This window comes from Perissodus microlepis, chromosome 18 (genome assembly GCF_051167445.1).
Source record: "Perissodus microlepis isolate ML-2025 ecotype Zambia chromosome 18, ASM5116744v1, whole genome shotgun sequence".
Lineage (NCBI taxonomy): Eukaryota > Metazoa > Chordata > Actinopteri > Cichliformes > Cichlidae > Perissodus > Perissodus microlepis.
Window position 1 is genome coordinate 30,231,253 of NC_140478.1, and position 26,286 is coordinate 30,257,538.

General features: G+C 38.0%; 2 protein-coding genes across 6 annotated transcripts; both read left to right on the forward strand.

Annotated features, from left to right (window-relative positions):
* The first annotated feature begins 8,899 nt into the window (after positions 1-8,899).
* Positions 8,900-16,913, forward strand: LOC146368177 (uncharacterized). The gene is made up of 3 exons (XM_084913711.1): positions 8,900-9,076; positions 11,689-11,956; positions 14,355-16,913. The coding sequence occupies exons 2-3, from the start codon at positions 11,704-11,706 to the stop codon at positions 15,347-15,349; spliced, it is 1,248 nt and encodes a 415-aa protein (XP_084769837.1). The 5' UTR covers positions 8,900-9,076; positions 11,689-11,703; the 3' UTR covers positions 15,350-16,913.
* A 2,899-nt stretch (positions 16,914-19,812) lies between these two features.
* On the forward strand, positions 19,813-25,679 carry LOC146368178 (uncharacterized). 5 transcript variants are annotated; one of them, XM_084913707.1, is made up of 4 exons: positions 19,813-20,046; positions 21,082-21,342; positions 22,981-23,102; positions 23,223-25,679. In XM_084913707.1, the coding sequence occupies exons 2-4, from the start codon at positions 21,102-21,104 to the stop codon at positions 24,120-24,122; spliced, it is 1,263 nt and encodes a 420-aa protein (XP_084769833.1). In that variant the 5' UTR covers positions 19,813-20,046; positions 21,082-21,101; the 3' UTR covers positions 24,123-25,679. The 5 variants fall into 5 exon arrangements, with proteins under 5 accessions (XP_084769833.1, XP_084769828.1, XP_084769830.1 ...); XM_084913702.1 differs by having other exon boundaries at positions 22,981-25,679; XM_084913704.1 differs by lacking the exon at positions 19,813-20,046 and adding an exon at positions 20,056-20,234 and having other exon boundaries at positions 22,981-25,679.
* Positions 25,680-26,286: the final 607 nt, after the last annotated feature.

Below are 26,286 nucleotides of genomic sequence, written 5' to 3' on the forward strand. Positions count from 1 at the left end.
AAAATCTAAAATGTGTCAGAGAAATACATAGGTATATACTGATTTAAAAAACGATATTACTGCAGAGTGGAGAATTACAGCTAAGGGCTTTCATGAGGATGTAATAAATAGTTTTTACTCTTTAGAACTTTTCTCACCTTCATAACTGAACTTCCGATGGCAAATTACATGATATTTTCTCAAATATGTGTGTGTTTTCTATCATTTTTGTCTATGCAGACCTCCCACTACAACATGACTGTAAGGAGGAAGAAGTACTCATAGACCAGCAGGTCTGTAACCAGGAGAGGAGCTCCAGTCTGGACCAGGACTCAGAGCCCCCACAGATTAAAGATGAAAAGGAGGAGCTATGCATCAGTCAGGAGGGAGAGCAGCTTGCAGTGAAGCAGGAGGTTGATACTTTTACGGTCACTCCAGGAGCAAACACTGACCTGCTCCTTTCTTGCAAGTCTTCTGAAACTGAGAGCCAAAAACAGGAAGAAAGCAAGCATGTGCTCTCAGGATTGATTATACATTTTGAGCTGAAGAACACATCACAACAGACAAATAGAAGTCAGAGTAACACAGTAGACACCTGTCTCGAATCAGAGAGTCAGGGTAAAACTGATACAAACAAAAAGCCTATAAAATGTGACACTTGTGGAAAAACATTTCGGTTTGACTGCCACTTAGCAAAACACGCACGAGTTCACACGGGTGAGAAACCTTATACTTGTAGCAGTTGTGGAAAAAGGTTCACTCAGATGGTAAACTTGAAAATTCACATGAGACTTCATACAGGTGAGAAGCCATATACTTGTAACACCTGTGGGAAAAAGTTTACTTTCTTATCACCTTTCAAAATCCATGTTAAACATCACGCAGGTGACAGGCCATTTCCTTGTAGCATCTGTGGAAAAAGATTTGTTATAAAGGCGGGACTGGAAAGTCACATGAAAAGTCACACAGGTGAGAAGGCGTATCCATGTAGCACCTGTGGGAAAAGATTCTCACTGAAGTCAGGATTGGACAGTCACATGACAATCCACACAGGTGAGAAGCCTTTTTCCTGTAGCACCTGTGGGAGAAGATTCAGAAAAAAATCAATATTGGAAGGCCATTTAAGAACGCACACCGGTGAGAAACCTTTCCCCTGTACCTACTGTGGGAATGTATTCAGTCGGAGGGTAAACTTGAAAACACACATGAGAAAACATACAGGTGAGAAGCCGTATTCTTGTAGTGAGTGTGGGAAAAGATTTAGTAGCTTTTCAGGATTCAAAAATCATATGAGAATCCACTCAGGTGAAAAACCATATTCTTGCAGCACCTGTGGCAAAAGATTCACTCAGCGATCAGGACTGGAAACACACATGAGAATTCACACGGGTGAGAGGCCACATACTTGTGGAACTTGTGGCAAAAACTTCAGTGATTCATCAGCAATCAGAAAACATGTGAGAGTCCACATAGGTGAGAAACCACATACTTGTGGTGCCTGTGGAAAAAGTTTCAGTGATGAGTTGAAATTCAAAAGTCATCTCAAAGTTCACACAGGAGAGAACTTACGTTTCTGTAGTGTCTGTGGAAGAGGATTCACTCAGGTGAATCACTTGACAAGACATATGAGAACTCACACAGGTGAGAAGCCATATTCTTGTAGCACCTGTGGGAAAGGATTTGGTGACTTATCAGGGTTGAAAAGACACATGAGAATCCATACAGGTGAAAGACCATATTCCTGTAGCACCTGTGGGAAGACTTTTAGTGACTTAACAGGATTCAAAACTCACACAAGACTTCACACGGGTGAAAAGCCATATTCCTGTAGTGTGTGTGAGAAAAGTTTTATTCAGATGATACACTTAAAAAATCATATGAGAAGGCATACAGGTGAAAGGCCACACTCTTGTAGCATCTGTGACAAAAGATTCAGTTATGCCACAAACCTGAAAAATCACATGAAAAGTCACACTAGTTAAGTGTCCCACTCACTTAAAAAGCTGACCTCATATGCATTTTATTTCCATAACATTAACGAACTGTACCGATCATGTATTCAATTTGCTGTCCTATTCTTATGATGAATGGCAGCAGTGTGTACCTGTCCTGTACCACTACACTTGCTGTTTTTCAGATAATCAATCAATAATTATCTTGTGGGGCATAAGTTTGACACCCCTGATGTAGCGGAAACCCTGATTTTATATTTGTCTGAATTTATTTTTGTTGTTTTGTTTTAGGCTGTAGAGATGACAAACATAAGTTGTAGATGTAGGTTGTGTTTTAAGAAATACCTTTCTTATAGAAAATCAAGGATAGATGAACTTTTAATTCAGTTGTTCAGAGTTTAGCAAGAAAGTGCCACACATAGGACAGAAATACGTTATTATGGACTTGACGAGCTATTCATATTAATGAAAATTAACCTTCAGTGTGTGTTGAATGGTTATGAGTTTTATGCAGTTCAAAAGTTTAAAAGTAATCCTTATATATTTTTCTGAGAAGTAATATCTAAAATATAAAGGAAACATAAATTCTGCCTTATTTCACACATTTTTCTTGGTTACTGATATTTTTTATATAAATGTAGAAGCAGATTTTTTTTTTTTCTTTTTTGTACTATTTGAATAAACATGTCCCCGTCTGTGTTATAGTTCTTGTTTAGCAGCAGGTTCACAGTTCAAACTGCATGAAAATTTTATCAATTTTGATGATCATGTCAACAATTATTTGTATTGAATTTGATGTGAACTCAGTAACATAGGGTTTGACCTGCTTGATATGAAATATATTTACTCTCTATTCGTTTAATGTGCAGTCTAATGAGAGGGATGCATCGAAGTAACCAACTGAAATGATTAGAAGCAAACCTTTTGTGCAAATGTGGATTTAATATTTTTTTCAACAAGATGGGAAAAGTGTTTTTACCATAGATCAAATTTTATAATGGTATTTTGGTTACAGGAAACTTGTTACACTGCAGGAGCTTTGCATGAGTCACTGTCGGAATGAACCTGATATACTGTATACTGCGCCTTGGTGCAGCCCCACAGTTCATCCTCCATCTGAAACGAGGAATTTTACTGAATTTTACTGTTTTGTCAAACTTCGCACATCTGTTGCAAAACAAAATAAACCATTAAAACCATCTTCTCGCTTCTCAAAAGTAATTCCTGGCATAAAAACAATACACACAGCTATTATATGCTGTGCGTATCATTTCATTAGGGATTTTCACAGCAGATCATCTGCTTACATCTGATTCATCTTGTGTTACACCAACCCACTGCATGTCCTCCTTCACCACATCCGTGAACGTCCTCTGTTCTCTTCCTCTTTTCCTCCTCCTTTAAAGTTCTAGTCATTAACTTTCCTTTCCCTCTGCCCTAGCCCTCCTCTGCACGTGCCCAAACCATCTCAATGTTGCCTCTCTATCCTTGCCTCCAAAATGCTTGAGCTGAGCTGTCCATCAGATGTATGAATCTTGTCCATCTTGGCAACTCTCAATGAAAATCTGAGCACCTTGAGCTCTGCTTTCTCCAGTTTGACCTTCTGTCTTTTAGTTAGTGTCACATTTCCCAAACCATAAATCAAAGCAGGTCTCACTTCCATCTTTTAAACCTTCCCTTTTAACTCTTGCAGCTATCCTTCTGTCACAAATCACCCTAACACTCATCTCCACCCACTCCACCCTGCCTGCACTCTGTATATTTGACACGATCATGTGACATGACCATCAAGTAAATTTTAAAATTAGACCGAGATAATCTGAGTAAATACAAAATGCAATTTTAAACGCCCATTTTATTTATTAAGGAAAAAAGCTATCCAAACCTACCTGCCCCTGTGTGAAAAAGTAAATACCACTGCCCTCTCTCCTCCATACCTCCACAGATATGTCATCTGGACCAACTGCTTTTCCACTCATCCTTTATAGCTGCTGTAACCTACCCCTTACCAATCTCCTGCACTTCCTCATGCACTGTCTCTCTGCCATCTGTCCTCCTCTCTTTTTTATTTTCCAGCCATCCATTTATTTTCTTCCGTTCATGCAGGGCCAGGTCACGGGGGCAGCAGCCTAAGCAGACAAGGCCTCCTCCCGGTGAACCTAATAAAAGTACTCCTCTCAGGAGCATTTGAAATGCCCTCATTAGTGCATTTCCAGCTCTATCCTTAATCACCCTAACCTACTGCACTTCCCTTCCAGTTTAATCTCGCTTTAAACTTCAGATCCTGTCAGACACTCTTTTCAACTCTGTAACATTATTCACATTTGCAGAGGAGGGATAGTGAATATACACAGCAGTAACATAAAGATGTTTCATAGAACATATAGCTCCTGTCTTTCAACAGCTTCACTGGCTTCCTGTAAAAAATTGTGTTAATTTTAAGTCTCTCCATAATCTCATACGTCCATAACTCTCTGATCTTCAGAACATCACTACTCCTTTCCTGCTCTGTTACTCTCATTATATCATCTGCTCACACTAACTATCACTCTCAAACCACCACAGGCAAAGTGTTTTAGGATATTTGTGAACTGGAAGATCTTCTCTACCGTCTTTTACATGATCCCTGAATGCAGCACCAGTGTTTCACGTTATGTCTCCTGTGAATAAACTCACACAAAGTGATATTGCAGACACTAAAATCTCTCTTTACTGATGTTGCTGAAGCTGCAGAAGTTTTACTTAGTTATTATTCTGAAGCTGTATCATCTAACATTGTAGAATTGGTTTCTTCAGCTTCAGCACAGACTGTTTAAAAAACATCAAGACTATTAAGAAGAACAAGCAGCAGCGAAACAGAACCAGCAAATGTGTAAAGAACACACAATTTAACTTGGTTCAAACATTAAACAGAGAGCCTCAACGAAAACGTTTCATCATGGGCGTAGAGCTGTCACATAGAAAAAGTGGGCAAAGGGAGACATCTAGTGGACAAATACAGACATGACGACTACAAACTAAACTACAGAGGGATAACAAACAGTTGAAAATACTTCCTTACACTCACATGTTTAAGATGGATAACAATTAAAATGATGCAGCATTTATGCATTTTATGTCTTGCAACAGTAGCAGCGTTTACATGAAATCAACAGGTGAACACTCTTCTTCCTCCCTTTATCTCTCCTCACATGCTGCTGTACACCAGCCCTTTTTTGTTATACCTTGTAGATGGTTTTCTATTTAATTAAATTGCTTAAATTAACTAGATTTATTTAATGAGATATTTAATTAAATTTTCTTTTCTGAAATTATTCTTGGTTGATTTTATTAATTAACTTTTGGGAGAAAAAATCAACTGGCAGTAATTTACTTATGTTTCAAACAATGATTATGTAGAAGGACACTAGGACCCGGGGACCGTTTGGCTGTGAAAGAACAGGGATTGATTTAAAAACATGTCAGCAGACCTGTGGAGTTCTTTGTTTCCAATCAAGGCAAACATGTCAGTGGGGTGATAAAATTAGCCCTGAGATGTCTGAAGGTGGCACTGTGAAGAAGCTAAGAAGAAGCTGAGGTCGAGGCTGCTCATGTAATTAACATTCCAAAATAGTTGATTTCAAGAAAATTTAACATAGCGTTATTTTTGCATTGCTTTTTACTCCTTATTTGTTCTCACTCCTCCTTCCATCATCCTTGATCCCGCACCCAGGATTTTCAGTTTTTGAGCGTGCACACTGAGTTAATTCAGTCAGGGTTGGTTTATTATTATTTCGATTGGTTTGGTCTTTGGTTTACTACTGTAGTTCCCTGTTTCCCTTGTACAGTGTTTAGTTTGTTGTGAAAATTTTGTGTTATTGGTTCCTTTGTCTTTGTTCTTAGCTCAACTATGTACTTGTACTATTGAGCCTCTCAGTTCTAGAGTCTATTTCCTTTTCATGAGGTTTTTACTTTGATTTCTATGTATTATAAACCTTCAGGTGTTGATATATGTTAGCTTCAATTAATGTCTGCATTCCTGATATCAGCTTCAGGTTATTCATAAATAAAAATAAAATAAAAATTCAAAAATCATAATATACAAATAGTTATTTTTGAAATTGGGCCCAAAAGCTAATCACAGATTATAAATACAACCCCGAACATCAGATATAAACCAAATGCATATATATATTTACCAACATATACTATAATACTAAGATAAACCAGTAAAATGTCCTCAGATTAATATAATATCCTAACATACAAATAATACTAAGCTAGATGGTATGTAGATATGAAAACAATAGTCTAAATCTCATATAGAGTGCTAGTGCAAGCTTTGAAGGATTGTTAACCACATATTAATTTAATGACAACTGTTTAAAGTCTGTTTGAAAACAGAGAAAGATGTTAATATTTTTATAGTGGTTTGAGACTTGTTCTAAATTTGTAGACCTCTATAGGTCCCACTAAAACTTTGCATTACTCTCCGCTCAGAAGTTCCTTCAGTGTTTCCCCTTGTTTTCCTGTGTAGTTTATTCACATTTACTATTTATTTCCGAGTTTCAGTTATGGTAGTTCCTTCTTTTGTGTTGCTTTACTTTCCTTTCTGCCTCATTATTTGGATTAAGGTGATCTGTGATGCATGTGCCTCAGATATTTCTACTTCCTTTGACTCCATTCTCTCTCTGTGTATTCATAGCCTCAGTTTCCCTCCATTTCCTGTTGTGCTGTACAGCTTGTTCTGCCTGATTGGCTTCTGTGTTTCCTCTTTGTATTCTGAGTAACTGTTAGTGTTTCCAGTTCTCCCTGTGTTTAGTTTATATATTAGTTTATATATTAGTCACATTTATGGACTTTTGATTTTAGTAAATGTATCACCCTAAATAAATGTCTCTTTTGGTTTTGTTTGTTAAACTCTGCACTTGGGTCCTCTCACTCCACACACTGTGACATGTTTACTGGAGAGGTGATTTTGTGTATTCCTTTCCTCCTATTTGTTTTCTATGTTTAAAGCAAAATTTCTAACATCTACCTCTTATCCAGTTCAGTCAGTGGTTGTAGTAGGGGTTAGGAGGAGCCTGGAGTCTATCCCAGAAGACCCAAAGCAAAAATTAATTAATCCGATCCAGATTGCTTGCAAAAGTTAGGACTTGAGTCCTTGTATTTTGTTATTCTTTGTTTATGTTAAGTTCATCTATTTTTCTTAAGCTCCTAAGTTGCTCAGCCTTTAGTTCTCTGTTTATTAGATCCCCTCATGTCTTCTCCCGCTGTGTTTTAGTCTTCCTTGCCCTTCATGTGTTTCAAGTCTGCATGTCTTATGTTGTCAAGTTTGTGTTGTCGTGTCTGTCTCATTATGTTTCCTGTTTTATTTTGAAGAGATCTTGTGTTTCTATGGTTACTGTGTTTAATTTTACTCTTCCCCTGTGGTGTCATTATGATTCATTTGTGTCAGCTGTTTCCTCTGGCGTCTCCACTTCCCCCGATCACCTCATGTTTGTATTTAAGTCCTCTGTCTCCCTTTGTTCATTGTTGCGTTGTCTGTGTTTCAGCCCTCATGTCATGTCAGGTTTCAGGACACTGTGCACGTCATGTTGCTTGTTTGTGTATGAGTTCATAGTTCCTTCATGTTCCTGCACAAAGTCCTGTTCATAGTCTTCACAGTCTCGTTGTCATTGCCTTCCTAGCTTTCATAGTCTCAGTATTCAGCTTGCCCAGTTTAGCTTTGCCTCTGTGCTTACTCCCTTGTTTTGTTGAGCTGATTATAAGCCGTAATAAAAGGCTCGCCTATTGTTCAAGTTAGTTTGGTTTCCTCGCCTGTGTCTGCACCTGGGTCCCCACTCACCAACACATGGTCTGCCACTGTAAACCATGACAGTAAAAGCATTTTGATCATTTTAATGCTCTTCATCTGGATTTAGACAGCCTATATAAATGTAGGGCCCTCATGCAACAAGAAGCAGATGTTATTATTATTATTGTGGCCATAGTTCAGCTGTGGCTTTAAGGTCTGCTGTTGAAAACTGAAAAATACAACTAGCATTTACATGTGCATGCCACTTTGACAGTTGATTCTTTTCATGAGTGGTCAGACACTGTGTTGCTGTGAACTATGAGATGATATTATCTGTTTTCCTTTCATAAAGGTTGATTCACTGTATCCTCTGCTAAATTACGTTATAAAGCAATCAGTGAAGCAGCTTTCTTAATACCTAGAGATGAGCTCTTATTACAGCTCCCACACAGATACTTGTCATGTCACTCAGTTAGGAACCTTCCTAAATGAAAGTGACTATTCAGCTGCACCCCAGATTTATGCAGATGGCCAGAAGGTCCACAAAATGGTAAATGAGACTTTGATTTTGACATAACAGACCTACAGGCAATGTAAAGCTTAGGTGACTGAAGGCGGTTGTCTGTTTATACTACAGAAAGAAAGAAATTCAGGCTGGAGTCTAATCAGATTTACTTATATAGTACTGAAAACACAGGAGCATCAGTAGGGTTTCTGTAGATACCAACACAGAGAAGGGCCTGAGTCACCGCACCCTGAGGGGCAATTAAAAGAGGTATTAAGCTAAGGATGGGCTGTTCTGAATCATCAAAGAAAACATAACAGTGTTGTGCCAGAAGCAGTGGGAAAATGAAGGAGTGCCATTACTTCTCATTATTAATGACCGTTAAGATGCAGAAAATCTGTTATGTGTAAGAACAAGCAGGAGGAGGGATGAGGTGAATTTGACCAGGTTCTGGCTGGCATTACAGGTTTCAGAAAGAAACCTCATGCATGAGGAACTGTCAGGGATGACATCACAGTCTATTCTTTAAATCAACACTGAACTGGGATCACTGGAGAAGTGTAAATTATGTATCCAGGTTTCTGCAAAAGACTATGTAATGACTTGGTTCTGGTTGAAATTTTAAGAATGACCAGAGGAGGGCAGCAGTGCGACTTCGATACGCGTGATTTACCGGAAGACGAAACAGAACGGAAATGACGTGACTTTTATTACTCGACAATATATTTAGTTCGCTGTGTGAGAGTTTATCTGCTGCTGCTGAAGAAATCCTGCCAGCTTAACAAACGAAATATGAGGAGGTCAGCTGTGAGCCCAGACTGCTGCAGAACAACCGGAAACCCGAGATAAAGTCACACAAAGCAGGTTTGTGAAACTGTGACGGTCTCATTGAACTAACACTGATCAGAGCGCAGCTTGTATGCTAACAGACTAAAATCAGGGAGCAGCTAATCACACAAGTGCTTCTGTCTTTTTAAAAGGTAAGCGTTTAACACTAAACATCCAGAGAGACACAGCAGAAAGTGACTTTACTAAAACATCGCGGTGAAAACCTTCGTGCTTGCGGACACCCGCGGACTCCATGCGGTGTGTGTGCAGGCCGGTGTATTCACGGCAAAACAGTGAAACAGAAGCAGCATTCAGGACCCGTTAACAGAAAACCAGAATGTAAACGCTGGTGTTCCGGGTTAGCTGGTTTTTACCTTAACTAGATAGAGTGGTTTAGATATTCCAGTCCGTGTTTCGGATTACATACGTGGATTCATGAATTTCTGCGAGTATATCACGTGATTTAACCAGATTAAAGACCCCGCGAGGGGGGGCTCTTATGGTGGGTGGCAGTATGGCTGTAGAGGGATCACCAGTTTATTTCTTGATGACTAAAATCACTAGTTTTCTGAATGAAGTTCTCATTACCTTGAACTCGTTTATACTTTTTACAATAAATTAACACAGCAGTGTCCGTGTTTATATATTCCCCATGATGTTTGATTATTTAAGATGATCATTTGTTTTTCACAGTAATCATCGATTGTTTTAAGACAATCACCACTAAAACATCTCCATGATGGCATCTTAAGTGGCTGACATTCAGTTATTTTTTGTAATTCTCTTTTTAAAGGGTACAGTTACATTTAAAGAAACACTGATCTGCTCAGAGCTGTAAACTGACTGCAGCACACATGTTTCACACTGAACAGCTCGCTGGAAACAGATTATTCCAATGTGATTCATTAATTAACATGATTTTTGGTCTGTTTCTATCATGAGTCCTTCTGTGACTGCTGGACGCTGTGTAAACACAAGCGTCCAGCAGTCTAAGCTAGTGAAAGAGACACTTTTACTCATTTTATACAAATTAAAGTGATGTTGTTTTATTGAGCAGGAAGCCGCCTGTGTTAAACTGAGCAGGAGACCATCTGAATTAAGGAGTTGGCTAATTAGGCCCAGTCTTTTATCAACCAAGCTTTTGAACAGGATGTATTAAGTAAACTCGAGACTCCGTTGGGCTGCTTAGTGGTATCAGAAAGAGAATGTTAGCTTGTGGTCACAGAAACAGGTTTGAGTCTTGTCAGAGTTTTCATTATTTGATCTTTTTATTTTAACTTACAAATATTTTATTTTAAAGTTGGTTTCTTCAATGTAGAGGTCTGAGCACTCTTCACTGCACTGCACCGCATATGCTCCTTTACAAAACAACATGGTGCATGTGGTGCAGTGCAGCAGCCACTCCATAAATGCATGGCACAGCATAGAAGAGCCACGTTGACAAGACAAGACTTGGGTGTACATCAGCATCTAAAGGTCAAAGGTCGCTCTTTCGAGGATTCCATTGTTGCCATCCTTGAACAGAGGGGGTGGCTTACGACATCAACCGTCTGCTACCTACAATACAGTTTTAAGATCACTTCAGGCACCTCAGGGCCCACTCACATCTTGCATCAGTTGATCTCAATAGGCCATAATCGGGTGAGGCCAGATCTTACAATGGTTTCAAATGAAAATTCTGCTGATAATGACCTACGCCCTTTTTCACATAATCAATAGTGGGTCAAGTTCCTAAGGGACAACTCCCACTAGAGTTGAAATACCCGGGTTTCTTCACCATTAGGTTTTAGAACTAGAGAAGCTTGTCGGATAAAAGGTGAAACGTCTTCTAGAAATGTAAACAAGTCTGGTCACTGTGAGGTAACGTTTAATGGTGTTAAATGTCACCTCTTTTAATTTGTTGGTCAGTAGGAACTTTCTGGGTAAAAATTTTTTTTTTTTTTTTTTTTGTTTGTTTGTTTCTGATCATTCTGTTGATGCTTTGTTGCTGATTAAAGATACAGTCATGGGAGAGCCGAGATCAAAGGGTGGTGTGATGTAGTTTCCATCTGTGCTGCAAATACTAAATGTCTCACTGCACAATCTGGACTTGCATCGCAAACATTTGCATATTATTTTGGTATCACATGTTTGATAAAAAGACAAATTCTGAATATGAAAGCAGGCAACCGTCTGAATTAAAGAGTTGGCTAATTAGGCCTAGTCCTTTATTGAACAAGCTTTTGATTAAAAAAAAAAAAAGTGTCATTGTTGATTTAAATGTAATTTTTATGGTTGAAAGTTTGTTTGGATGTAAGTAACCAGTGTAATAGTATCTGTTTTCGAAAAAGCAAAAGCTTCTGGGGGATTTTTGATATTCTGAAGTTGTTCCTTAATAGAAACAGTCAGTCTGCCCCAGGGCAGCTGTGGCTACAACTGTAGCTGCCTCCACCAGTGTGTGAATGTGAGAGTGACTGAATAGTGGAATTGTAAAGCGCTTTGAGGGTCTCGAAAAGCGCTATATAAATGCAATCCATTATTATTATTATTATTATTATTATTATTATTATTATTATTATTATTATTAAATTTGCTGGAATGTATTTGCTCAGATCTGTTTTCCTGTCATCACATTAGTAACTTTTATTCTTGTCACTTTGTTCATCAAGACATCCCACAGCAACATGAAGTGTAAGGACAAAGAAGTTCGTGATGATCAGCAGGTCTGTAACCAGAAGAGGAGCTCCAGTGTGGACCAGGAGAATCCTGATCTTCCACCGATTAAAGAGGAACAGGAGGAACTCTGCATCGCTCAGGCAGGAGAGCAGCTTGTAGTGAAACAGGAGGCCGATGGCATCATTTTCTGGACCGGGGAAGAGCGCCTCAGGCTGCTGGATGTCATCTGGAGTCCTGAAAGAAATTTATTACACAGATCAGGTATGCAGCTGTGCTGTAGAGATCTTACACACACACAAGCACACACACAAACGCACACACACACACTGGAACTGTCATGGTGAAACACCCCAAACCTGAAGAAAGCACCAACAAACTGTAAAGAGTGCAGATGAAAATTAGCCTATATAGCTAAATTTGGCATATTCATTAATATGCACCGTCTCTTTTAAATAAAATAAATATAAACATGATAAGTATATGACCAAAACAAGTGAAAGTGATGCTTCAACAAATCCAAGTAAACAAACTGGGACGTCAGAGTCATTTGCGATTATGACTGCTTGCGAAAAGAGCTCACAAAGGCACCAGGAGACAAAAATAAAATGCTACAGAATACTACCTCAGTAAAAACATAATTTTTCAACATCTCCTCTAAATGTTGGCATATTTGTGGAAATGAGCTTGTTCCAGTGGGTTTCTAGGCTCAGCCCAGAAGGACCTCTGTAATTTGAGACGGACTCTGAGTGAACTTACTTTTCTTCAAAGGATCCAGCTGAGGTGGTACAAAAAAATCAGTTAAAGTGGCAGATAATTTTCAGCTGTAGTATTAGAAAAGACATTAGCAATGATCCTACGCAAGCAGCTGTTGTCTACTCATATGGAAAAGGTCATTAAACAATTTGGAGTCCATCATTCTACAATGAGAAAGATTAGTCACAAGTGGAAAACTCAAGGTAGCTGCCATTCTTTCCAGTTATTGATACCCTAGCAAATACATCTCAATGGTCAATGAAATTGCAAGAAATTCAAGAGATACATCCCAGACTGTAAAGGCCTTCGTTAGCATGTTAAAGTTCATGACAGTACAATTAGTAAAAGACTAAAAAAAATTGGGGTTGTTTGGAAGAGTTGCCAGGAGAAAGGCTAATCTCGCCCCCAAAAAGAACATGGCAGCATGGCTTAGGTTTGCAGTGTTCCATCTGAATAAACCACAAGATGTCTAGAGCAATGTCCTTTGGACAGAATAGGGGAAAAAAGTGGAGGGGTTTGCTATAATACACAGCACCATATTTTACAAAAGCCCTCATACCACTTATTTTGCACAGTAGTGGATGGGTGATGATTTGGGCTTGTTTTCCAGCTACAGGACAATAACAAAGTATTGTACAGGGTGGGACATTTATATGGATACACCGTAATAACATGGGAATGGTTGGTGATATTAAGGTCCTGTTTGTGGCACATTAGTATATGTGAGGGGGCAAACTCCTCAAGATGGGTAGTGACCATGGTGGCCATTTAGAAGTCGGCCATCTTGGATACAACTTTTGTTTTTTCAATAGGAAGAGGGCCATGTGACACATCAAACTTATTGGTAATGTCACAAGAAAAACAATGGCCCACCCTGTAGATTCAAATTTGAAACAGTCTTTCTAATTAATTAAATTTGGAGGAGAATGAATCATATAACAGGACAATGATCCCAATCACACCACCAAATCTACAACAGAATGGCTGAAAAGAAAACAGTCACAGTGTTGCAATGGCCCAGTCAAAGCCCAGACCCAATGTTATTAAAATGTTGTGGTAGGACCTTGAGGGAGCGTATACAAGCAAAGCCTGTAAGTCTCAGTGAACTGAAGTACTGCTGTAAAGATGAGTGGGCCAGTGATATGAAAGACTGAGGCCTTTATAGAGAATCCTGATTTAGATCTTTAATATGGCATTTTACTTTTCCCATTAACTGTGCTCCTAGTACTGTGATTACTGTTTTGTCTTTGAATTTATCTAGCCAAGACACTCTGGCCCCACTTGAAAACTAGACTAGATAATGTAGGTATGCTAATGTCGCTATACAGTGTCAAACTAAGTTAAAACATTCAGATTAGCCATAACTACTATGACATTTTCTTTACATGCTTATCAAATTTGAGATGTGAGTCTAAAATTGTCAGCGGACAAAGTGTTTAGTGTCTGAAACCAGCAAAGATCAACTAGTTTTCCTTGTGAAAAGGGGGCAATGAAAGGCTGCTGAGTAATTTTTAATGAACATTTAATTAATTCTGCATTTTATCCTGTTGTAGAAGACTTTATGAAACAAATATTTTGTGAAGCTTCTGTTTTGGAATAATTGTAATATTTTGAATGTTCTGCAATCTGCAAAAACACATCTTTAACCTCCAGTCCAGAAAATGCCAAAGAAGCTATAGAGGTGGTCACACGTAAAGATGATCAGTTAATAAAGTACTTTAGATTAGCAGCATCTGTTTACTTTTTATTATCTGAGACTGTATCTGCTTAATTTAAGACCTGCTAACAACATTTTATTTTAATTTAATATGTAATTCTATGTTGTTGTTTTTTTGTACCATGACTGCAACTGCTCCGAATCCAGACATCCAGAACCAAAGATGTGTTTTCATATTTGTCCCTTCAGACCTCCCACAACAACACGACTGTAAGGAAGAAGAGGGTCTGGATGACCATCAGGTGTGTAACCAGGAGAGGTACTCCAGCCTGGGCCAGGAGCACCCAGAGCCGCGACACATTAAAGAGGAACCGGAGGAATTGTGCATCAGTCCGGAGGGAGAGCAGTTTGCACTGAAGCAGGAGAGTGATACCTTTATGGTGACTCAGACTTATGAGCAGTGTAGGCCAGAACCAAAGCGTGAGCAGTTTCTCTCTCATAACTTACCTGAACCACAGATGCGAGATGTGGAAGAAGGCAGGCATGTGGATTTGGGATCAACTAGAAGAGCAGAGCCGATAAAGAGGAAACCTTGCGGTGAGGGAGCAGATGAGTCTCCTGGCTCAGAGGGCCAGTATACAACAAACACATTTAAAAAGTGTTTAAAATGTGAAACTTGTGGAAAAGTCTTTCATTTTAAATCTGGACTAAATGAACACCAGAGAGTTCACACAGGTGAGAAGCCTTATTGTTGTAGTGTCTGTGGAAACAAATTTAGTTTCTCATCTGCATTCAAAGTTCACATGAGAATTCACACTGGTGAGAAACCGTATTCTTGCAGTACTTGTGGGAAATGTTTTAGAGATTTAAAATCATTCAAAACTCACACTAGAATTCACACAGGTGAAAAGCCATATTCTTGTAGCATCTGTGGAAAAACATTCAGGGACTTATCAGGATTCCGAAAACACACACGAATTCACACAGGTGAGAAGCCATATGTTTGCACCATATGTGAGAGAAGCTTCAGTCAAATGATACACTTGAAAACTCACATGAAAATTCACACAGGTGAGAAGCCATTATCGTCTGGCCCCCGTGGCAAAAGATATAGATACTCATTTGGATTGAAAGCACAGATGAGAATTCACACGGGCGAGAAGTCACATTTTTGTAGCACATGTGGGAAAACATTCAAGCAGAAAACACAGTTAAAAAGACACATGAGAAATCATACTGGTTAAAAATGTCATCTTTTAGATTTTTAGCACTGTGTTCATAGCACAGCATGCACCGGTGAGACGCCAAATACGCAACACCTGTGAGGAAAAAATGATCTCATATATTCTAATACTGGCTTATTCTTATAATTGTGGGGAAAGCCGTTTGTTTGTTTTTAAATCTAGAAATGATATTTTTAGCCTGTAGAGATAATACACAAAAATTAATTGTAGAATTATGTCCTTAAACTTGATTCACTAAATAGCTTTGTTGTTTTAAAAAGAAAAAAAAGCTTAAACAAATGTTCATTTTTGTTTAGTTTTGTTTTTCATAGTAAAGATTTGATTCTTCTGTGAGGTTTTTTTTTTTTTTTTTTCCAGTTTTTCTTCTGTCTTGTATCATTTTTTTTTTTTTAATGGCTAACCTGTATTTCATTACAAATGGCTTGACGGCAGGAGGTGTGTATAATGTCTCTAGGCTGGTAAATAAATATGTACGCTTATGGAAGTTGTAGTGCAGTATTGACAAGCAACATGATTTGTAACATGGCACCTGATTGTCAAATTAAATTTCAGTCCTTCACATGGTTTGACAAAAACATGACTCTTAAAGTTAATGAGTTTATTAAAAATCCAGACATTCTAAGCAAAGCATGGTGCGGTTGGTGAATGGACTCGATCATTTACTCCAGCTGAGGATGGAGGGCAACTAAGAAACGTCAAACAGCTTACAACAACATAGGAGTCCATCTGTTATAATGTGTATATCTACGCTTATGCGCAGTAAGTAAATTATGCGTACTTATTGATGCTGTAAACTAAAGCTGCCCGGCTAAGCAACAAATCAAGGAAAAACTCCACTTGCAAGAGACAGACTAGACTTTCAGGTCACTGAATGTGTTGTGGTGTTTGTGTTCTTAGCGATGTGCTTAGTATGTTATTTATCTTTAAAGTTTAAATAAAGATTTCATGAAACACTTCTGGTGACGAGACATTTGCGTAGTGTAGCTGCAGGTTTACAGTTAAACTGCATGAAAGTGTAATGGTAAAAGATGTTTAATATGTTTATATGGTTTGTCATTGCTTTTGGTCTTCAAATAAGCACTTTTGTCATATTTAGCCTGATGATTAGCATATGATATGACCAGTTGTCTTATATTAAATAACTTTCCTCTGCAGTGCTTTAAAGTTTCATCCACTGAAATAATCAAGTGGTGATAAAATTAACTTTTTACGACAACGAGGACTTAAATGTTTCTTTCACTGAGATTAACTGTTTGTAAAAGATTTTTGTTTGTATGCAAATTGTCTTTAATATTTTGTTAATTTTTTTTTTGGGGGGGGGTTGTGCTTTAGTCTTGGAGTTTTGTCATTGTTTAAAACATTTTTGTTATTTTATGCTTTTGTTTTATTGTAGTCATTACTTGAGTTTCTTTTTCTTCTTTGTGTTCCAGCTAATTTTTTTTAATATAGGTCTTTTTTGCTGTTTTTTTTCCCCCTAGCCTTCCGCTATGGGTTTCTATCAAGTTTCAGTGTGTTTTATTTTGAAAGCTGGTTGCTGACCTAATTAAATGTTAGGTTTTTGTTACTCCTGCCTGTTGTTTTTTGAGTCCTGCATTTGGGTTGGTTTTCCTACAAAACATTTTTAATGTTTTAAGGTTGGATATTATATTTTATCAATGGTACTTTGAAGGAGAAACAGGCTCATTCTCAGCTCTGTATTTATATTCTTGATGTTTACTAGAGGCCATGATTCGCTGCTATTTTACACTAGGCCTTAATGCAACGGCTGAATTAATAATCAAATACGAGCCGTTTCAAGTCCTCTCATTGACATTATACCTGACACACAACCGCACCATATATAAAATTCATCATTTTGTGGGCAGGCTCCAGTAGATTTGAAATAAAGGTACGCAAGAGGATATGGAAGACTGGGACTACAACCCCCTCACTGGAAAAACAAGGGTTGCCATCATTGGACCTTAATGCTCAGTTACACTGAGATGAGATTCTGCATCAGTGGCAGTCCCATATCTCCACAGGCTGAGACCAAACTCTTTGCTCCAAGGTGACAACACTCACCCCCACAGTCCGGGGTTTATCAGAGATTACCCCCAGAATCTGGGAGGATGAAGTGGCCTGCCTGTAGTCCAGACCTCAATCCCACCGAACACTCATGGGGTTGACTTGATGTGTAGTTCGTGCCAGAATGAGTAGCACGGCCACAGTGGCTGACCAGCAACACATGCTGGGTGATGAATGGGATGCCATCCCACAGCACTGTGTGACCAGCATGAGGAGGAGATGCCATGCTCTATATGGTTCTTCCACATGCTACTGAGGCCTCTGTTTGTTAAACCAATGAACTGTTAAATTGCCAGACAACCATCCAGTCAAATCTAATGAACAAGACCAATCAAGAGTCAGTAGCAGAAAAAGCTGTTTGGCATTGGCAGATTGAAAAACTTATTTAAAAGTTGTTTTATGGCAAATGTGTCCTCCATTTCCTGAGATTTGAACGAAACACCAAGTGTATCCTTTGTGGCCCACTATCCCAAGAGTCATTGCTGACCAAGGCGAAAAATGTTAACCTAAAAGTGCAGTTACTTTGATCTGTTTGGTAAACCGAATATTTGCATTAAAAATGACAAATTAATGATATAAAACTATAATATTTATGATTATAATCAATGAAGAGATATTTACTTTAAAAAACTAAAGAAAAAATAAAACCCTGAACAAGGTCTTTTACTCATTATTTCAGGATCTCCCTCTGATCGAGAAAATTTGAAACTAATCTGCGAGAAACTGCTGAAGCAGTTTTCCTTCTGAAACAAAATTCAGAGTTAAGCTTTTTCTGTGAAATTTCAGCTTTCATCACTAAAAGAGCTTCATTACCGAGAAATGAGACATTTATTTTAGTTGTTGATCACTACATTACTTGTAAAATTGGATAACTGTTGGGGGGTTTTTTTGTTTGTTTTTTTTCTTTTTGGGGGGGATGCTTGAATGCAGCATCAGTGTTACAGGTTGTGACTCCTGTGAACAAACTGACACAGTGTGATATTACACATATTTAAATCTCTCTTTACTGATGATGTTGAAGCTGCTGAAGGCTCAGTGAAGTTTTGTCTTCCTGCAGGTTAACAAGTGAAATCTGAAAGTGATGCACAACACAAGAGGGCGCCTTCATCCTGCTAACAGGGATGTAGAGGAGGTTAGAGCACCTCAGCTCAGTTTGTCCACATGTTTTACATCATATTACATATTATTAGGCTAATTAAACCCTTTATAATATTGTGTCATAGATCATGGTAAACTGGATCAATAAATCATTACTTTCACAATTATTAGGTAATTCAAACTAAATCACTGACAACTACAAGCCCAGCTTTACTCGTAGAAAAATTCTGAAAACAGCAAATTTGGAAAAACTGATGATGGATCAAATAATCAAACTTAGGGTGAGACTTAAGGGTGAAGCTATTCATTCTGCTGAACAAGAAAAAGCAGAATCAGGGGGGTTTCTGTTTGAATCGGGGAGAATGAGTGTTGTGTGTTAGCAGTCAAAATGGTATTAATGAGATGTATTTGGCATATTAAATCCAAAAGCTTATTAAGAATAAACATCAGAACTTCTGAATTCAGATGCATCATCAAAGAAAGCACAACTCATATGTGGCAGAATATGTGGGAGAATGAAATGAAGGGGGGCAGTTACTTTTCACTGCAAAACAATGTTAAGATACAGAAACACCATGTTTTATTTGTGAAAAATGAGCACACACATCCTGAATAAAAATGCACATGTGGAACAGCAGAAACTGTTAAGCATGCTTTGATGGTCTGCTCCAACTATTCTACAGAAAGAGACTTGAAGCTCGAGGAATTGCCACTGGTGGACATTAAATAATAAATATAATAAATTCTACAGTCAGATTTCTGCAAAATACCAGACTTTATGAGGTACCTTACGCCAAGCGTGGTGGTGTTACGATAAAAAAGTGATTGTCTGCCAAAAACTGATTTTTGCCAAAACCTGATTGCTCATATTTAAACTGCTATGAATAACTTGAGCCACAAGCAACATTCCTGTAACAAGGTAGAAGCTGCAATCAGTTTTTGGCAGTGACTTTTATATATCCTTTATTTATGCAGTTAAAAAATGTTGACATTAAAATGTCTTTTTAAAGAGTAATCAGGCCAAGAGGACAGGAGAAATTGCAACAAATGTAACAATAGTTCTGTAAGCATTTTTAAGTGGACAAAAAGAACCGGATTGGTTATAATGTAAGTACAATAATGCAGAGTTATAGAGATACTAAATGGGTAATTTTTAAATTTTATATATATTTCCTTTGTAAACCCTGTTCACCCAAGTCTATTTAACAACATACATAAAGATACACATAAAAAACACACAGGGAAACATTTTTGGAACAACACCGGACCCTTCAAAAGAAGAAGAGGAAAAATGGAAATGACGTAACGGTTACGCTTACTCAAGGCGGAAGTTAGCTTCACATGTTCGTTTAACTGCAAACTTTTGTTCGCTAGTTTACTAGCGAAATATTTACGTTTTTGAAGCAAGAACGACAGTTTCCTGGAGAGCCGAACTGTTGGTATAGAAGAAATCTGCTCAGAGATACGACACGACACCTGTCAGCGCAGACTGGTGGATATCAGCTGGAAAGCTGAAATAAAATTACACACGACAGGTGTGTAAGGCTGTGGTGCTCTCAGGGAAGTAGCACCGAAATCAGAGGTCTGATTTAGGTCTGCGGTTAAGTGAGCATTCAGCCGACAATTCTTTCTTGCGCTTCTACCCAGGGTTTTATGGTAGTGCGTCTTTTTTTTCTTTTTTGCTGATTTCTGTGGTTGCGGCCCGTGAAAGGACCAATTTACAGTAAATGTTTTTCCTGTTTGGCTATCAGGTTGATTTATGATATTGTGCATCTCAAAATGGAGTGTGTGAAAAAGAGAAAGCGGGAGAAGTGTGTGAGAGAGACTGGTTTCAGTTTTAAGGTTTCAGTTATTTTATTTTCAAGGTAATCCAAACTGCTTTCATGCTCATTTTCACTTTACATTACTACATTACTGAGAGTCTTATCGAGAGGGAAAATCAAGCATAAGTAATATTTTTGTGAGAATGAAAGACAATTTTGATGAAAGTAAGCAAAGTCAATCGTATCATTACATCGTTTTAAAAAGTCATTAAATGCTGACATGAAATTCTCAAAAGATTCCTCTTCTGGGTCCACTAGAGTACACAAAGTTTCACCTGGAGTTGCTCTAATATTCCTGAGTAATACTAAACTCCCTACTAGACCACTCTGGTAGGGAGTATAATTCATGTCTTTGAAATATATTAAGGTTCATTGTTGTTTTTAAATAATTGTCTAAAATAACTGAAGCTTTAATATATATGTATACCCGCTGGATTTCTTTCACATGGCAGCACCAGAGTCCACTTTGGTTTGCGCTGCTTCTGTTTTCAAATCTGAGAGTATTTATGTAGAAATCATGACAAAGGGCTGCCTCTGACTATCTTGGCCACGTCTCCCTTGAAAAAGAGGTTTTTAATCTCAATGGGATCTTCCTGGTTAAATAAATGTAAAAAAATAAAATAAAAGAGATATAAATGGGATAAAGTGAAACAGCTTTTAAAGTAGAGCCTCCAGCAAAACTCAAAGGGTGAAACTGGCAGCGGCTACCTGAACGTTTTATATTCTGAACTTTGTTCCTTTGTTTAGTCAAGATTTCCAACAACAACATGAAGTGTAAAGAAGAGGAGGGTTTGGATGACCAGCAGGCCTATAAGCAAGAGAGGAACTCCAGCGTGGATCAGGAGGACCCAAAGATTAAAGAGGAAGAGGAGGAACCCTGCATCAATCAGGAGGAAGAGCATCTTGTACTGAAGCAGGACGCTGAGGGCATTATTGTCTGGACCGGGGAAGAGCGACGCAAACTACTGGATACCATCTGGAAACCTGAAATTAAGTTACACAGAATAGGTATGTAATGATCTTAATAAAGTTTGACTTATGTATTCTAATCAAAGATGAAAGTTGCATTTATTTTAAAATACACAGGGCCAGCTGCAATATGTAGCATGCAACTTTTTTTTTTTAACTGTTTAACATTAGACCTATACTGCATGCCACAACATTTAAATGACTAAAACTGAAAGAGTCTGTTGCTTGAGAAGACAGACACTGTTTTGAGAGTCTAATTAATGTTACAACCTGAAAATGAGCTTAGAAAGAAGTTAATTGTAGATTGTGTCAAAAGTAAACATAGTGAAAACCATGTACACATATTCACGGCAGCAGAAGATATCAGATTATAATGAATATGTATTTACCTTTTAAGGTTACCTGCCTAGTTTTGCCATTTTCCAAAAAGGTGTTTTCTCAAATTCCTGAAGGTCCTGGTTAACAGCTAATCATTGATTGGTGGGAATTAAAATTCTCCTGTTACATTCTGACTTCTGAAATTGAAGTGATTGTTTTACTAGAGAACGACACTTCACTCTGTTGGAGCCACAGAAACACTGTGTTCTTCCTGCTTTTACAGCTGTGTTAGTGATGCTTCTTCTTCCTGGTGACAGACACTAACGCATTAGTGAAAAATGCTCCATCCATAAACAGATGATCGGGTACTGATCTTTTTTGTCATCTGCAGAAGGTTTTATTTACGCCCAAAATGTAATTGACTGAAATGCTTGTGGAAAACATAACTATCTTTGCCACACACAAACAGATTCACTCAAAGTGTTGTGTTGTGAGTCTGCAGCTGTACATGCAGGCAGGCTGATAAAGAAAAAGGAGAAGGAGATCTGATATCATACAAACTCACTTCAGATATCACTGAGAGGAACAGGTAACACATACACATTTACGCAGGTCACCCCTCAAAAAAAAGGAGTCAACAGTCACCTGACGTCATAAAAAGTGAGACAACAGAGGAAATAATATCTGGTGTGTTGACTTGGCAGGGATGATAAATGAGAAAACTTGAGAAATTAGAAGCACAGTAAGATGCCACCTGATACCTGACTTTTGTGATTTTCTTCACATGCATTTTGTATTTTTATCATTGATGCATGCATCTCTCATCCAGTTAAACGATGCCTCAGCAGCACGGAAATATACAAAATTACATATTAACTACTGCCTGGTTAAGATAAGTGTGGTTAAATATTTATATTCTGTTTACTAAAACACGAAATTACTAAATTTAAATTAAGTTAATCATATTAGAAGAGTGTTTTTCATTGTGCTTGGAGGTATGGGAAAACGTTTCCCATTGTAGTTTACCACAAGAGAACACAAGCCAGAGCAAAACAACACTGCCCTTACATGCCTTATAACTGTACCAAAACCAGACGTCCACTACTAAATTAATTTGAAAGAAAATGCACCGTAGTTTTAAATTTCATGCATATATAACACCACAAATGTCCACATAGTGAGCTGAACTTTGCTAATCAGCAGTCATTTGCATCAAAAAGTTTGCCACATTTGTGCACTTTAAGTTTCACTGGACTATGTGAGCAACGTGCTCATAATGTAGTGAACTGCTAATGGTTAAGACTGGATTATATTTTCTCAAATGTTTTTTTGTTTTTGTTTGTCCCTTTGTTTCCTCAGACCTCCCACAACAACATGGCTGTAAGGAAGAGAAGGGTCTGGACGATCAAGGAAGGACCCAGGAGGACCCAGCGCTTCCACGGATTAAAGAGGAACCAGAGGATCTTAGCAGCAGTCTGGAGGTAGATCGGATTGTACGAAAGCAGGATGCTGATGCCTTTATAGTGACTGCTACTTATGAGGAAAGTGAACCAGAACCAAATAGTGACCAACTCCTTTCTCATAACTCTCCTGATTCACAGAGACGAGATCAGGAAGAAGGCGAGGATGTGGACTCAGGATCAGCAAGAAATGCAGAGCTGAAGAAAGGGAACCATCACAGAAATGGAAGTCACAGTACCATAGTAGACATCTCTTCAGTGTCAGATAGTTACTGTAAAGCTAACACAAGTAAAAAGTCTGTAAAATGTGGAACTTGTGGAAAAACCTTCCCGTTTAAATCCAGACTGACTAAACAGCACACAGAGGAGAAGCCTTATTTATGTAGCACCTGTGGAAAAGGATTCAGTTACCAATCACATTTGAAACGTCACCAAAGAATTCACACAGGCGAGAAGCCTTATTGTTGTACAACCTGTGGACAAAGTTTCATTCAGATGCCCCAACTGAAAACTCACATGAGGATCCACACAGGTGAGAAGCCTTATTGTTGTAGTGTCTGTGGAAACAAATTTAGTTTCTCATCTGCATTCAAAGCTCACATGAGAATTCACACTGGTGAGAAACCATATTCTTGCAGTACTTGTGGGAAATGTTTTAGAGATTTAAAATCATTCAAAACTCACACTAGAATTCACACAGGTGAAAAGCCATATTCTTGTAGCATCTGTGGAAAAACATTCACGGACTTATCAGGATTCCGAAAACACACACGAATTCACACAAGTGAGAAGCCATATGTTTGCACCATATGTGAGAGAAGCTTCAGTCAAATGATACACTTGAAAACTCACATGAAAATTCACACAGGTGAGAAGCCATTATCGTCTGGCCCCCGTGGCAAAAGATATAGATACTCATTTGGATTGAAAGCACAGATGAGAATTCACACGGGCGAGAAGTCACATTTTTGTAGCACATGTGGGAAAACATTCAAGCAGAAAACACAGTTAAAAAGACACATGAGAAATCATACTGGTTAAAAATGTCATCTTTTAGATTTTTAGCACTGTGTTCATAGCACAGCATGCACCGGTGAGACGCCAAATACGCAACACCTGTGAGGAAAAAATGATCTCATATATTCTAATACTGGCTTATTCTTATAATTGTAGGGAAAGCCTTTTGTTTGTTTGTTTTTAAATCTAGAAATGATATTTTTAGCCTGTAGAGATAATACACAAAAATTAATTGTAGAATTATGTCCTTAAACTTGATTCACTAAATAGCTTTGTTGTTTTAAAAAGAAAAAAAAGCTTAAACAAATGTTCATTTTTGTTTAGTTTTGTTTTTCATAGTAAAGATTTGATTCTTCTGTGAGGGTTTTTTTTTTTTCAGTTTTTCTTCTGTCTTGTATCATTTTTTTTTTTTAATGGCTAACCTGTATTTCATTACAAATGGCTTGACGGCAGGAGGTGTGTATAATGTCTCTAGGCTGGTAAATAAATATGTACGCTTATGGAAGTTGTAGTGCAGTATTGACAAGCAACATGATTTGTAACATGGCACCTGATTGTCAAATTAAATTTCAGTCCTTCACATGGTTTGACAAAAACATGACTCTTAAAGTTAATGAGTTTATTAAAAATCCAGACATTCTAAGCAAAGCATGGTGCAGTTGGTGAATGGACTCGATCATTTACTCCAGCTGAGGATGGAGGGCAACTAAGAAACGTCAAACAGCTTACAACAACATAGGAGTCCATCTGTTATAATGTGTATATCTACGCTTATGCGCAGTAAGTAAATTATGCGTACTTATTGATGCTGTAAACTAAAAAGCTGCCCGGCTAAGCAACAGATCAAGGAAAAACTCCACTTGCAAGAGACAGACTAGACTTTCAGGTCACTGAATGTGTTGTGGTGTTTATTGTGTTCTTAGCGATGTGCTTAGTATGTTATTTATCTTTAAAGTTTAAATAAAGATTTCATGAAACACTTCTGGTGACGAGACATTTGCGTAGTGTAGCTGCAGGTTTACAGTTAAACTGCATGAAAGTGTAATGGTAAAAGATGTTTAATATGTTTATATGGTTTGTCATTGCTTTTGGTCTTCAAATAAGCACTTTTGTCATATTTAGCCTGATGATTAGCATATGATATGACCAGTTGTCTTATATTAAATAACTTTCCTCTGCAGTGCTTTAAAGTTTCATCCACTGAAATAATCAAGTGGTGATAAAATTTACTTTTTACGACAACGAGGACTTAAATGTTTCTTTCACTGAGATTAACTGTTTGTAAAAGATTTTCGTTTGTATGCAAATTGTCTTTAATATTTTGTTAATTTTGGGGGGTTGCGCTTTAGTCTTGGAGTTTTGTCATTGTTTAAAACATTTTTGTTATTTTATGCTTTTGTTTTATTGTAGTCATTACTTGAGTTTCTTTTTCTTCTTTGTGTTCCAGCCAATTTTTTTTAAAATATAGCTCTTTTTTGCTTTTTTTTCCCCCTAGCCTTCCACTATGGGTTTCTATCAAGTTTCAGTGTGTTTTATTTTGAAAGCTGGTTGCTGACCTAATTAAATGTTAGGTTTTTGTTACTCCTGCCTGTTGTTTTTTGAGTCCTGCATTTGGGTTGGTTTTCCTACAAAACATTTTTAATGTTTTAAGGTTGGATATTATATTTTATCAATGGTACTTTGAAGGAGAAACAGACTCATTCTCAGCTCTGTATTTATATTCTTGATGTTTACTAGAGGCCATGATTCGCTGCTATTTTACACTAGGCCTTAATGCAACGGCTGAATTAATAATCAAATACGAGCCGTTTCAAGTCCTCTCATTGACATTATACCTGACACACAACCGCACCATATATAAAATTCATCATTTTGTGGGCAGGCTCCAGTAGATTTGAAATAAAGGTACGCAAGAGGATATGGAAGACTGGGACTACAACCCCCTCACTGGAAAAACAAGGGTTGTCATCATTGGACCTTAATGCTCAGAGTTACACTGAGATGAGATTCTGCATCAGTGGCAGTCCCATATCTCCACAGGCTGAGACCAAACTCTCTGCTCCAAGGTGACAACACTCACCCCCACAGTCCGGGGTTTATCAGAGATTACCCCCAGAATCTGGGAGGATGAAGTGGCCTGCCTGTAGTCCAGACCTCAATCCCACCGAACACTCATGGGATTGACTTG